Raw genomic sequence first — 12136 nt, forward strand, 5'->3', positions numbered from 1 at the left:
TCATTTCTGTTTGCAGCTGCACAAACAAGACTCTCTAAAGGTCTGAGTAACCGTCTCTCCTATTCTGTTTTTGCCCCCTTATCATGTTTGGTTAATAATAACAGCTTTTCTCACGGCATGGCGCATTCCATACTCAAACTTCAAGTGGTTTGAATAAAGCATTTTTGTTTCATTCGAGCATTCAAGACCCTCAGTCATGGACTTTCAGCAAACAGACAAGCACATAGAATAGAAAAGGAAGAAAGATGACTAGGCAGGTATTAGAACAGGAAAAGAAGGGAACAAATATACTAATGATTCCAGACTGTAGACTGTTGCAGGTCTGCTGCTCACACTCAGATGAGGTAGAAAACACTTCCCAACCCTTAGAAAAATACAAACCACCTACTGTTAAAACAGAGCAGAAGTCACAGTTCCTGTGGTTCTGTTGATAGTATGCAGGAGGCCATTGGGACCATCACACCTGTGTTAAAAGATAGATAGGGAGAGTTTGATCAGTAAAACTCCCAGATGGTGCTAGGCACTGAGGCATGTCTTAGTTACACAGTAAGGCAGAAGTCTGCAATGATCATCATTTTGCCTGGTAAGATCTGTCTGTCTTCAAATCTGATAACATTTTCAACCCTGAACATTTGATCGCGGTGCACAAAATCTTTAGAGTGCTTGGTTTAATAAGACTGGAAGTATATGTGCATCCCACCAACAGCTCATAGGTTTTGGTCAGTATATATCAGAGAGACAGAGGAAACAAACAGAGAAACCACTCAATGTCTCATAAAGAAGGAACAAGTTTTGTTCTTGTTCTTGTGGCTAGCATAAATAAGAAAAATGAGATTAGCACAGTGTAAACATGATACAAACATTATTAACAAATAAAAGGGCTTCATTTACATAAACAGCAACCAGGTGGATGCTAAAAACTAACCATAGCCTAAATATCCAGAATCCTTTTTAGCTCTTGTACAGTTTACTCTACCAGCTTATCAAGTGCTATCAGAGCACAGTAGTTTCCTTCCTCTTACTACCTTATTTAGAAACCATTCTGGAGTATCACTCCTCAGATGGATAGAAATGTTATTATAATTTCCAGTCTCAAATTGTTTGTGGGCAGTTTATTGCTGCATGCTTTCTGTGCTATTTTTATGCTTTGTTATCTTGTTTCTTCTCTTCCAATCCAAAATGTTATCATATCCCCTGTCCACCTTTTTCCAAATCATCCAGCAAACCCCAAATATAGCATCTTCAGTCTGTTCTTTTTCTTTGAGGCAGAATCTGTGGCAAGAGAGCTAAAAAAAGGTAGACCAGTGTCGGTTTATGCTGATCCAGACCATTTATCCTTTGAGGGAGGAAAGGTTTCTCCCACTGCCATGTAAACAAGATAGTCTTGTGCTCATCAAAGTGGAAACAGTGCCGAACTAAAGATAGCAGGTTCTGTTGGACTGTGTTGGTAATTTGAGGCAAGGTTAAGGGCTTTCACAGATGCACAGAATAAAATTCAGCTTTTCTTACCTTAAAGACAAAGGAAACCAAACCATTATTCAAGAGAAATGCATTACAAATTACAAATAACATTATTTAAATTACAAAGACAGCAAGAGAATCACCAAGAAATGTCACATTGACACTTACCTGTGCAGACCTATGTTTTGCCTTCTGGTGCATTTGCGTTATAACAAATTTCAATGAGAATACATACTGTTTTGTTCTATTCTATAGGCTTTCTGCCTCATTTGTACAGCAGAGAGAAAAATTAAGTGGTATAAGCAACTATAAAGCTAGTATTTCCTGATTTTAAGTACTTGAGTGTACAAAAATAGGATTATTTCCTTCTCCTCTGTGTTATAGTATAGTATAATCAGATCTTCTACTTTTTAGTAATTTTATGCTCAAAGTAATAGCCTATGTTCAGTGCTCAGCACTCTTACAGTTAATATCATTTCCTATTGCACATCTGGGTTTAATGACTTTCATTTTGTTGAATTTTCCTGTTTAGTGTCTGAATTGTGTGTGCCTCATGCAGTTTCAACTGACCAGCTATCTTCAGAAAACCTCAGTGCAGCTGTGGGACAAAAGATCAGCTCCCCCAACAGGATCTTCTCAGATGAGCATAATTATGCTGCTGTTGTCATTGGTTTCCCAGACCTCTTGGTAAATACTCAGCATTATTGTACAGTGAAATAATACAGTCTCATTTATTCTGCAACCCGTTAAGTACCTGTTTACCAAATGATTTGAAAAAATAAGGGAATGACAGCAAGGGAGAAATTAATGTAGTGTACACCATTTGTTATGGTAGTCTAATCTAGAGGAATATAGGTGGTTTTTTAGGTAATAAGAAATGGGACAATACAATGTCTAGCATGGACAAAATGCATTTTTAGTAAGCTCTGAACAGTGCTGGCTAGAGTAATATTTTCTAAATCATATATTTTTACAGTTTTTTAATTAAGCATAATCTCTGAGAAAAAGGATATCTATATAATTTTGAACTGTTCAGTGTGAACTTCTTGCCCAGTGTGCAGCAGGTAGCAAGACTAGATGAAGGAAAAAGAAAAAAACAATACAGAAAATTATAGCAAAGCTATAAAGCCTCTTCACTACTGAATAATGTAGCTATGTGTAAATACTACTTGTAAGTGTGCTCACTGCCATGACACAGTTAGAAAAGGAGCAGAAAAGAAAGTGAAACTTAGCAGTCTAATGACTAGGGCTGTTGCAAAGAGTAAAAGTAAACTCAGGGAAAATACAAGCAGTGTGTTTAGTTCTTCAGACTTTTTTAATATTTGCTTCCTAATGGTACATAAAAAGGGTAGTGATTATGGAATAAATAATTGTATGTCATGTTTGTTTTTTAAATTGGGGCAAATTATAAAGTGTAACTGTTAACAGACATGAATAAGCCTAATGACAGAAGAAAATTGATTGCAATCCAAAATTATTCAAAAATATGTTTTTGTCAATAAGACCATCTTTGCAATTAGCTTTTGATTTTTCCTTGGTTTGTTTTTATATTATCAGATGGTTTATTCAAGCTGTTCATATTACTTACTGTAGATGTGATTTTTTTGCTGGAAAAGGGAGGTGGTCTAGAGGAGGGAGTACTAAAGAAGCTGCACACTTCCATACTAACACACCAGTGTTAGTGGTGAAGCATTTTTGGCTCTGCATGATTTAGAATGCGGTACCACCTTTCCTCATACATAGTTTTAGAGATCCATGTGAATTTCAAAGAGGGAGTGCTAAGGGTTAATGGAAGAGTGATGGGGCAAAACTTCAGATTCAGTGTTCCGTGCTGGTGGTGTAGGTGTTTAGTGTGAACAAGGTATCTGAGCTCTTATTTGTAATAGCAGTGCTCAGTTGACCAAACCCTGAGACCTTGGAGATGACTTTTTCACCAGACTCTTTCAACCATAGTGGGAGGTGAAGCCACTGGCTTTCATGTAGAGACCTGCACTTCAATTTCTGAACCTGGAGCTAAGTCCTACCCTTATTGCTTATCTTTTAATTAATTACTGGAATATCTATTTGCATTTATCTATATTAGTGGAAACCTAATAGATTTTTTACATAGTTTGATTCCAAATCAGGTTATTTCAATGCTTTCTGTTCCTGGTTGAAGTCAAAAAAAGTCAATTCGACTTCAGATCTTCAGACTGTCATGATGCCTAAAACTCATGTAGATGGTTTGTTGGTTTTTCAACCTGTGGGAGTTTTTGATGACAAAATAATCCAGGTCATTCCTTGTCATATGGTAGCATAAGAAGTAACCACAATAGCCACATTTGATTGGAAATTAAATAAGAAGTGTAACTTATCGAGAAGTGTTTGTTCTTAGATTCAATAATAGGGATGTTTTCTTCAGTAGCACCTTCTCTTTTGCAGTCTCCCAGTGAAGTGTATAGCTGGAAGAGAAACTCCTCTCTGAGTCACAAACGTGCTTCTCCTTCTGATCCACTTTATTATGGAGCCCAGAGGAAAACAGGAACTGCAAAACAAACCAATTGTGTTACTTTATTGGCTTCTAATCAAATAGTCCGAATTTTAGCACCTGGAGATGTGCCCCTGAAAGACATTTACCCAAAAGGTAAGAGGTTCATGTACCTGTGCTGCAACACACTTGTTTTTTGTTTTGTAATCTGCTATCACTCATTAATTTTTCCAGAATGTTCCTTAATAGTCACAGGGCAAGCATTTGAGAAGAAAGGAATGTAGTTGCACTTATTTCTAAAATTAATTTGAATCTTAATTAGCATGCTGAATTATACTTCTGAGGAATTAACAGGGTGTCTACACTGTGGATATCTCGGTAGATGGGATTTCCCTCTGTCTGCAGAGGAAACCCAGTAATAGAAGATGATCAATCCAGTTCAGCAATTGGCCTTCACCAATCTTCTGTTTCAGTATCACACAGAGATGCAGTGATAAACTTGTTATATGACTAACTCAGAATTCCATCCCCAGCAGGGACAATAGGAGAGGTTGTTTTGGGAATGCATGTGAGCCTATCTACTTCTTTGTCTTTCTCTTCATACTTTCTCAATATTTGCACTTGTTTTGCTGGGAATGTTGCAGAGGACATCTCTGCCTCAGACTTTAAATCTCATTTTATGGACCTGTTGTCCACAAGTTTATCTGGCACCTCTCTGAACCTGTGCATCTCCACAGCAAACTTTTACCTTTTGGGAAAAAGTTCATGATTTTTTGTGATCATCTGATCTCTTACCAGGTTTATCAGGTGCCCCTTATTTTCTAGCATTGCAGGCTTCAGTGAGTAACAGTTCTGCATTCACCTTAAACATCACCTTCATGACTGGGCAAGCTTCAGTCACTCCTGCCTTCTCTCCAAGCTGAAGAGACTCAGACTGTTTAGTCCTTCTCCTGTCTAAGAGAATCTTGCATGAACAACATTCACATGCAGCAAAACCATCCTCCCTTCTGACACTAATAAAGCAGGTGTAGACTACGGATCTTCAGACATTTTTGTGCTGCCATGCCAAGCCTTCTGTTGCCATTATAATTTTAGCTTCTTCAGACAATAACTGAAAATACACAAATTAATACTAAATAACAGCATTTGTGAGTTTTGCATTTATTACCTTTAGGAATCTCCAAAGTTTACTATCAAAAAAGAAAATGCCCAAAATATTTGTGTATGGTAGAATGGCTTGATTTCATCAGCAGAAGAAGCTATTCCTGATTTAGTCCCTGTGTGAACTCTCTGACCCAGACTAAACATTTTATTCCAAATTAACTGAAACAGAATGAATGATCTAATCTGCCTGTCCTCATTTAACACAGATCAATTTCCCTATGTAGAGAAACCCTTTTATTTGTTACCAAGAGGATAAAACATTTACTTGACTAAAGAAGCCAAGTCAAGGATATTAACAAGGTAGAAAACTTCAGTTACCTCCTTTTGTAACTGAAGGAAAGATTACCTCTTAAAAAGATTAAAGTTAATAAAATTAGTTGGAGTTAGAATCTTGGAACTAATTATACAACTTCAGGCTGTAATCTTCTCATACTTTATAAAATGCAGAATGGTCACACTGGGTCACTTTTTCAGGTTTTCACAGAAAAAATAAATCTGAATCAGAAGAAGTTGATTTAGAAGATAAATCTTCTGAGCTTTTTCTTAAAATTAGTTTACTAATTTGGGAGTGAGAGAGGTATCTTCCCTCAGTGCTTCCAAATAATACCTAAATTGAGATCTTGAAAAAGATCTAAAAGATCTTTTATTTCTAAAAGCCTTTAAGTTGCTCTGCTATACAACACCTTGTATTGCTAGTTTATTATGATTAAAAAACAGGGGACATTCTTCATGAATCCAGGATACCAGTAATCTGAGCATATTATCAGTTCTGAGAATTGGCTTCTCTCTGACCAAGCAGTTTAATTTTTTCTCAGCTGTGATGAAATATATTTATGGAGATTCATAGTTTTAAATGTATAGAAAATTGTATGAGGTTTACACAGTGCTTTATGTGGCCATTTAAGTTGAAAGATTTCATGCCTTGAAGATGATTATCATTGATTTTTCTTTTCTGAATGATGTTATAATTTTTTAAATTACAAAGACTAATTTTAACTGAATCATGTTTAATGTAACCTTACTGATTCAATTAAATAGGACCTAAACAAGACTCTAGGTCTTCTGTTCCATAGCTTTTTTCAGGACTTTTTCAAGACATTTCTATTTAACAGTTAGTGGCTGGATTTTCTAGTGGAGGAGGAGCTATGTGGGAAATCCTGTGGTGACCTGTGCTACTCAGCATGTCATGAAAAAAATGGAAAACTTAACAATGAGGTGACAGTGCTGATGATAGTGGTTATTATTCATTGTAGGAAGGATTTACCATGGAAAATTATGAGAAGGACTACAGTTCTGAATTCAATAGAAATAACCGGTGAAATTCAGTGTAGATGAACATCTGGAGGAAGAAAAATATCCTAATTTTACATCATAAAAGATGGGGATGATGAGAACATCTTACAAGCATTATTTTGCTGTCACGATAGATGGTTTCATTAAGATAGCATTTCAAAGCTCAGTAGCGCTTGAAAGAATCAAATGAAATGTTAAGAATTACTAGGGAAGAAACAGAAAAAAGCAGAGAACCTCTCTGTGCTGTTGTACAAATCCACATGTCCTTAACACTGTTCAGTTCTGGTCCTCTATCTCTAGGTGGGAGAAGGCTGAACTGGGATAAGTTCAGAAAAAGACAACAAGAATGAGCAAGATTGCATTGGCCAATCCTCCAACATGTGAAGACAAGATCAGGAGAGGGACATATGGTAGAGTTCTACAAAAACATGTATGGCATGGAGATGGGGAAAAAACCAACAGTTTTGCACTCAGTACCAGGGTTAGGTAGCAGCTAATGAAGCTGTTAGGAACTTCATTGGAACAAACAAGACATATTTCTTCATAGAGTACTAACCTGTGAAACCACTTCCCAAAGGATATTGTGAATGTTTCTTTTTCCAAAAGAAAACTGGACAAACTCTTGGAAAGTTAACTAAATACATAGATATCAAAATATAGACAGCACATTCAGTTTAAGAAGCCCCAAGATTGGAACTGGTTGGTGGCTTGAGGAAAATACCATGTGCACTTGTCTGCTCTTACACATTTCAAGCACCTAGCTACTCTTGGAGACAGGATACTAGATTAGATTAGAGGGGCCTAGTACTGCCCTTGTTATGGCACAAATCAAAAATATTTCCAAGTGAAAAAGGGAAGACAGGAAAAGAGAAGCATGTGTCTTTGTGCTCACTTGGAAGGTGAAATAATAAGGTCATAGCCCTCATGATCTCCATTTGAGATTCTGGTTTTGCTGCCTTCTTTGCTGGGCTGTTGTTTCTTTTGGAGTTTGCCTCTCGGTCTCACTGATTGACAGAGTATTTGATTGAATACACATTACCTGCTACCAATTTCTGCTTAACAGTCTTGGTCCCTTGAAATTCAGTGCTGCTTTATTCCTCATTGTGCTCCATTATTTCTGTATTGGAAACCTGTAGTTACTTACCTATGAAAGTTTTATCCTTCCCTGGGAGATGGTAAAGGGAAGCGAAGGCATCCTGCTACATGAAATCAAGGATGTGTCTGTCCCTTGAAGTTCTTGCCCTATTGTCTTCTGCTGCCTTTGAGAAGTTGTTTTATATTTTTGATTCTGTTTCCATATCTATCAGATTTTCTTTCTCATCTTCTTGGACAACTGGTCAGTTCTGGCATACAGCCTTCCATTTCTATTAATAATTCAAAGTACTCAGCCAAACTCTAGCATGCTCCAGTATGTATTAGTGAAGCTGTTCCAGGAACAATAAGCAAAGAAATATTTGTCTGTATGTTTTATTGGAATTATAAACCAAATGATAGTTATTTTTGAAAAGAAATTATAACAAGTAATAATTTCCCCAAAGACTGCCAAATAGATGTATGGACACAAAATATAAACTCAGACAAGAGATTGTGGCAAAATCCAGCGAAGAACTAATGTTTATTCTAAAAACAAGACTGTAAAGATGAGGGACTACTTGAGATCAAATATTTACTTGGATTCTCAGCACTTTCTATAGATGAGCATAAACCAACACCCTATTACTGGATTTGTATCTCTTTGAGTATGACAGTAACTGGAACATGTAGTGTAACACAATGTCACCAAAATAGCCTTGACACATCATCTGGTCCATCTGTTTATATAGGGACAGGATGACACGTGTACTCTCTTCTTAACTGAGGTTTGTGAAACAATTGTCCTATTTCATTGCTTCGTTCTCTTTGTATAAGAAAAGCTTTTCATGGTATCCGTTTTTTTTTCTCTAAACAAAACTGAATACTTCATGTCACCTTCAGTCATTCATGATAATACCACTCTCTTTATAACAATCTTCTCAATAGAATTGGATGTGGTTTTTTGGAAAACCCTCTGTTTAGACAAGAAAAAAAATCTTTGCAGCTTTGTCATCCTCAGGACTACTTTGTGTCACAGGATGATGGAATAGGTAAGGCTAGAAGGGACAGCTTGAGGTCATCTAATCCAATCTCCCTGCTCAGCAGGGTCCTCTAGAGTATGTTACTCAGGATTGGGTCCAAACAGTTCCTCTCCAAGGAAGGAAACTCTACAATCTCTCTGGGCATCTAGTTCCAGTGCTCGGTCACTATCACAGTGAAGAAGTTTTTCTCATGTTCTGGTGCATAATTTTCTGTCTGTTGCCTCTTGTCCTTGGCACCAGAGAGCAGAGCCTGGTCCATCCTCTAACACCCTCCCTTTAGATACTGACAGCCATTATTGAGGTCTCTTCTCAGTTTTCTTTTCTTGAGGCTGAGCAGGCCTCAGTCCCTCAGCCTTTTCTCTTAAGGGAGTTGCTCCAATCTCCTCATCGTCTTCGTAGCCCTCTGCTGGACCTGCTCCAGGAGCTCCATGTCCCTTGTACTGAGGAGCCCAGATCTGAACATTGTGTCTGTTTTCCTTAAAGCTTTATGTCTGGAGCTGTGCATAGCTCTTCTTCTCCGTCAGGCTTTGGCAAAAGAAGAACAAACTGCACTTGTTCATGTCTAATGTTCACATTTCATCGTCAAGATTCTTGACTGCAGTTCTGGGGCCTAGCCAGCAGTTCTTGTGTAGCATTTAAACATTTGATAGCCTTTTTGTCAGCTGCCTACTCTGCAATCCTTTGTCTTTTTATTGTCTTTAATTTGTTTGATTTGTGTTCTTTCTCTAATTTATTAACTTAATTTTTAATTCTTATCCTACAGTTCTACCCTTTCTAGTTCAGTATCTGCCCTTGTTCTAGATCTTCATCAGAATTTTTAATGTGTATCTTACTCTTCATTACTAACAAAAGAGAGAGAGCGCATTTTAAAATAGTAACAAAATCTAGGGGACTGCAAAAGTGGTATTTGGTCCACAAACCTGCATTTTTCCAGGCCTTTTTCCCTTGTTTCTGATGTATGTGATATTCCCATTTTTATGAAGTTGAGTAAAGTCAATAGACATGCTGCTGTAGGCATGTATGCTACGGATATATAAATACATTGGATATGCATGAGGTGCTGCTGTGAGTTATTCTGTGTGCTCCTTTGAATGTTAGATCTCCTTATGCTGCTGATCATGTTGGTCTTTTCTGTGTGTGCTCTATGCAGGCATCTGCACTTCTGCAGGTAAGGTCGGACTCCTTCAGGTCAAGGAGGTGAGAGATACTTTGTTTTGGAGGAAAATCTACACTTGATTTCATCTTGTGACAAGGACATTTTATATCCATACTGGGCAGTGTGATTCAGTCTTGTGGTGTCTTTCCTGAAAGCTGCCTCAATTTGCTTCACACAGATCAAAGTCAGCTCCTAACTGGAAGCCACTACTGAGGCCAGGCACAGTATACTCATAAGCTGGCAAAAGCCAGTGTAAGCACACGAACACAAATTTATTTCTGAGGGAAGGACCATATATTAGCTGTATTCCTTAAACTGTCCATAAACAGAATATTTAATGCTTGATAGTCTAGGGCCTATAAATTATAAATCTTTGCATAAAATCTTTGCATACTAAGAATCTGCCTTCAAAGAGTGGTTCAATTTCAGGGAACAGTGTGTAGGTTAGTATTATGAGAAGTTTTCAAGTGGAAGTCATAAACACAATGTTTTGAAATGTTCCTCAATATGCTATTAAAGTCAGATATACAACTGACATTATCTTCAGTGACAGATCAAACCAGCAAGGTAGGGACTGCAGTAATGCTTGAATAGTGCTTTTGTGAGCAGAGCTATATTTGTGAGTAATTTTGACATTTTCTGTATAAATACATTGTTCTTTTGTAACTGTGACTGTCTGATTACTCACTATCGTAATAATAAAACAATTCCTTTTTTTGCAAGTTGTATTCCTGTATTGAATATGAAAGCTTATTATTTTCTGACAGGTACTGTATAATAAAATGTTTAAATTTAATCTGCTAAATGCAAATGCAATAACCAGTTAATCATGCAGCTGGAAAATAACATGTTTGTTTGTTTTCAGATGTCACTCCTCCACCAGCTGCTGGATACTTGGAAGTAACAGATCTTAATTCAAAGAAAATCAAATACATTCCAATTCCTGGGTAACTGATTTTATTGATTAGAGCACTGTCATCTTAGAAGAAGAGTAATTATTACTTTATGATAAGCAAATACTTCTTTTGATGTGGAAAGTAAGACTGATTCATACCTAGTGTAAAATTCTACAAACATTGCCGTATATTTTTGTCAACATAATTTATCTGTTTTTACTAGGTAATGCTGATGAAAATGTAGCAATTAGTTACTAAATATGAAAGCTACCTGTATCTTCTGATTTTCATTCCCTTTGTTCCTTCCCCCTCTTCATCCACTTTATTCTCAACCTTCTTTCATTATGGTTTGCAGTCTTTATTTTCTTTTCCTTCTTCCTTATCTTTAGAATCAGAGAAAGACAGGCAAAATGATCCAGTGCCAGGTGTTAGGAAACTGAGAATCAAGTTCTGGTCCAATATAAAGTTCACTTTGAAAATAGCTTGAGCTTTTCTGTGGTTCTCCCTTTGGAAAGTATACATTCCCAAGTATCTTATATGATAAATTAAAATAGCCAGATTCTGTAGCTTCTCTTTGGTTTTAATATCTGTGTCTCACAACTGTAGAGAGTGTTTGCAAATGTTTTATTGAATAAACATATATTTTGGTCCCAAATTGTCATTTTCTACTGTAATAATAAACATTTTTTAAATGGCACTCTCTCCACATTGCATATATGAATAGCACATGTATGAAACTCACTCACAAAGAAATTTATATATTTTTTTAAATTCCATTCACATATTGCTGATTTTGACAGTACTCATTTAAATTCATCCCGGTTCATTAATAATCTTTGGGAAATTCTAATTAATAGAGAATTATTTTTGCACTTTCACCATTTATAATTGGTTTATTGGCCTACATCTTACACAGTCTTTCAAAAATGAAAGACATTACAATAAAACTAGTAAGGAATCACTTTATTTTTCACTTAGGATTTTATAGGAAATAACAGGAATTACAAAGCTATTTTTCAAAATTAGACCCTTAAGCTAGCATTAGGATTTAAGCTGTGTATGGCAGATCTTAGCAGAAGTCCAGATTTTTAAATGTATTTCAGTAATAACTGATGAGTAAAGTAAGTTTTCATCATATATGAAAACATTCATATATGTATGAATAGTTATCTGTTAAATTCTAACAACTTTTCTTCCTTCTCCCAAAGCTAGCCCAGTCAAATGCTGAGATAACTCTTTCAGCTGAGTTACTACATGGTGGTTTCAGTCATAGGTAGAAGCATATGGGTTGCTCCTTCTTATATTTTTGAAAATTATTAATTTTGCCATTAGTGCAGGTTACCAAGTCCTTTATGCATGTAATTAACAGTACTGAAAAATGTATAGATTCTTCCCTGCATTGTCTAAATTTCCCTTCATATTCCATACTTATTAGGCCCTGTCTTTCAGCAGTAAATTTTTGTCAGCAAGCTGACTGTCTAAAAAAGTGCTACAATTCACTGTACTTAAAGCTGTGTCATTGTTAAATGAGTATTTAAATTTTAATATTTTATTAAAGCACTAGAGAAAGGTATTACTCTAAGTT

The 12136-nt window shown here is 36.3% G+C and overlaps 1 protein-coding gene across 3 annotated transcripts in view; it reads left to right on the top strand.

Moving 5' to 3' along the window:
- Positions 1-12136, top strand: part of VWA8 (von Willebrand factor A domain containing 8) — a 184056-nt gene that overhangs the window by 131434 nt on the left and 40486 nt on the right. For 2 of the 3 annotated variants that reach the window (XM_059493551.1, XM_059493552.1), the window contains exons 34-36: positions 1994-2148; positions 3883-4084; positions 10521-10602. In XM_059493551.1, the coding sequence (XP_059349534.1) occupies positions 1994-2148; positions 3883-4084; positions 10521-10602 (439 nt within the window). The remainder of the gene's footprint in view (positions 1-1993; positions 2149-3882; positions 4085-10520; positions 10603-12136) is intronic. The other variant, XM_059493553.1, reaches the window with a different exon arrangement.

The sequence above is a fragment of the Ammospiza nelsoni genome, chromosome 2 (genome assembly GCF_027579445.1).
Source record: "Ammospiza nelsoni isolate bAmmNel1 chromosome 2, bAmmNel1.pri, whole genome shotgun sequence".
NCBI classification, from domain to species: Eukaryota; Metazoa; Chordata; class Aves; order Passeriformes; family Passerellidae; genus Ammospiza; species Ammospiza nelsoni.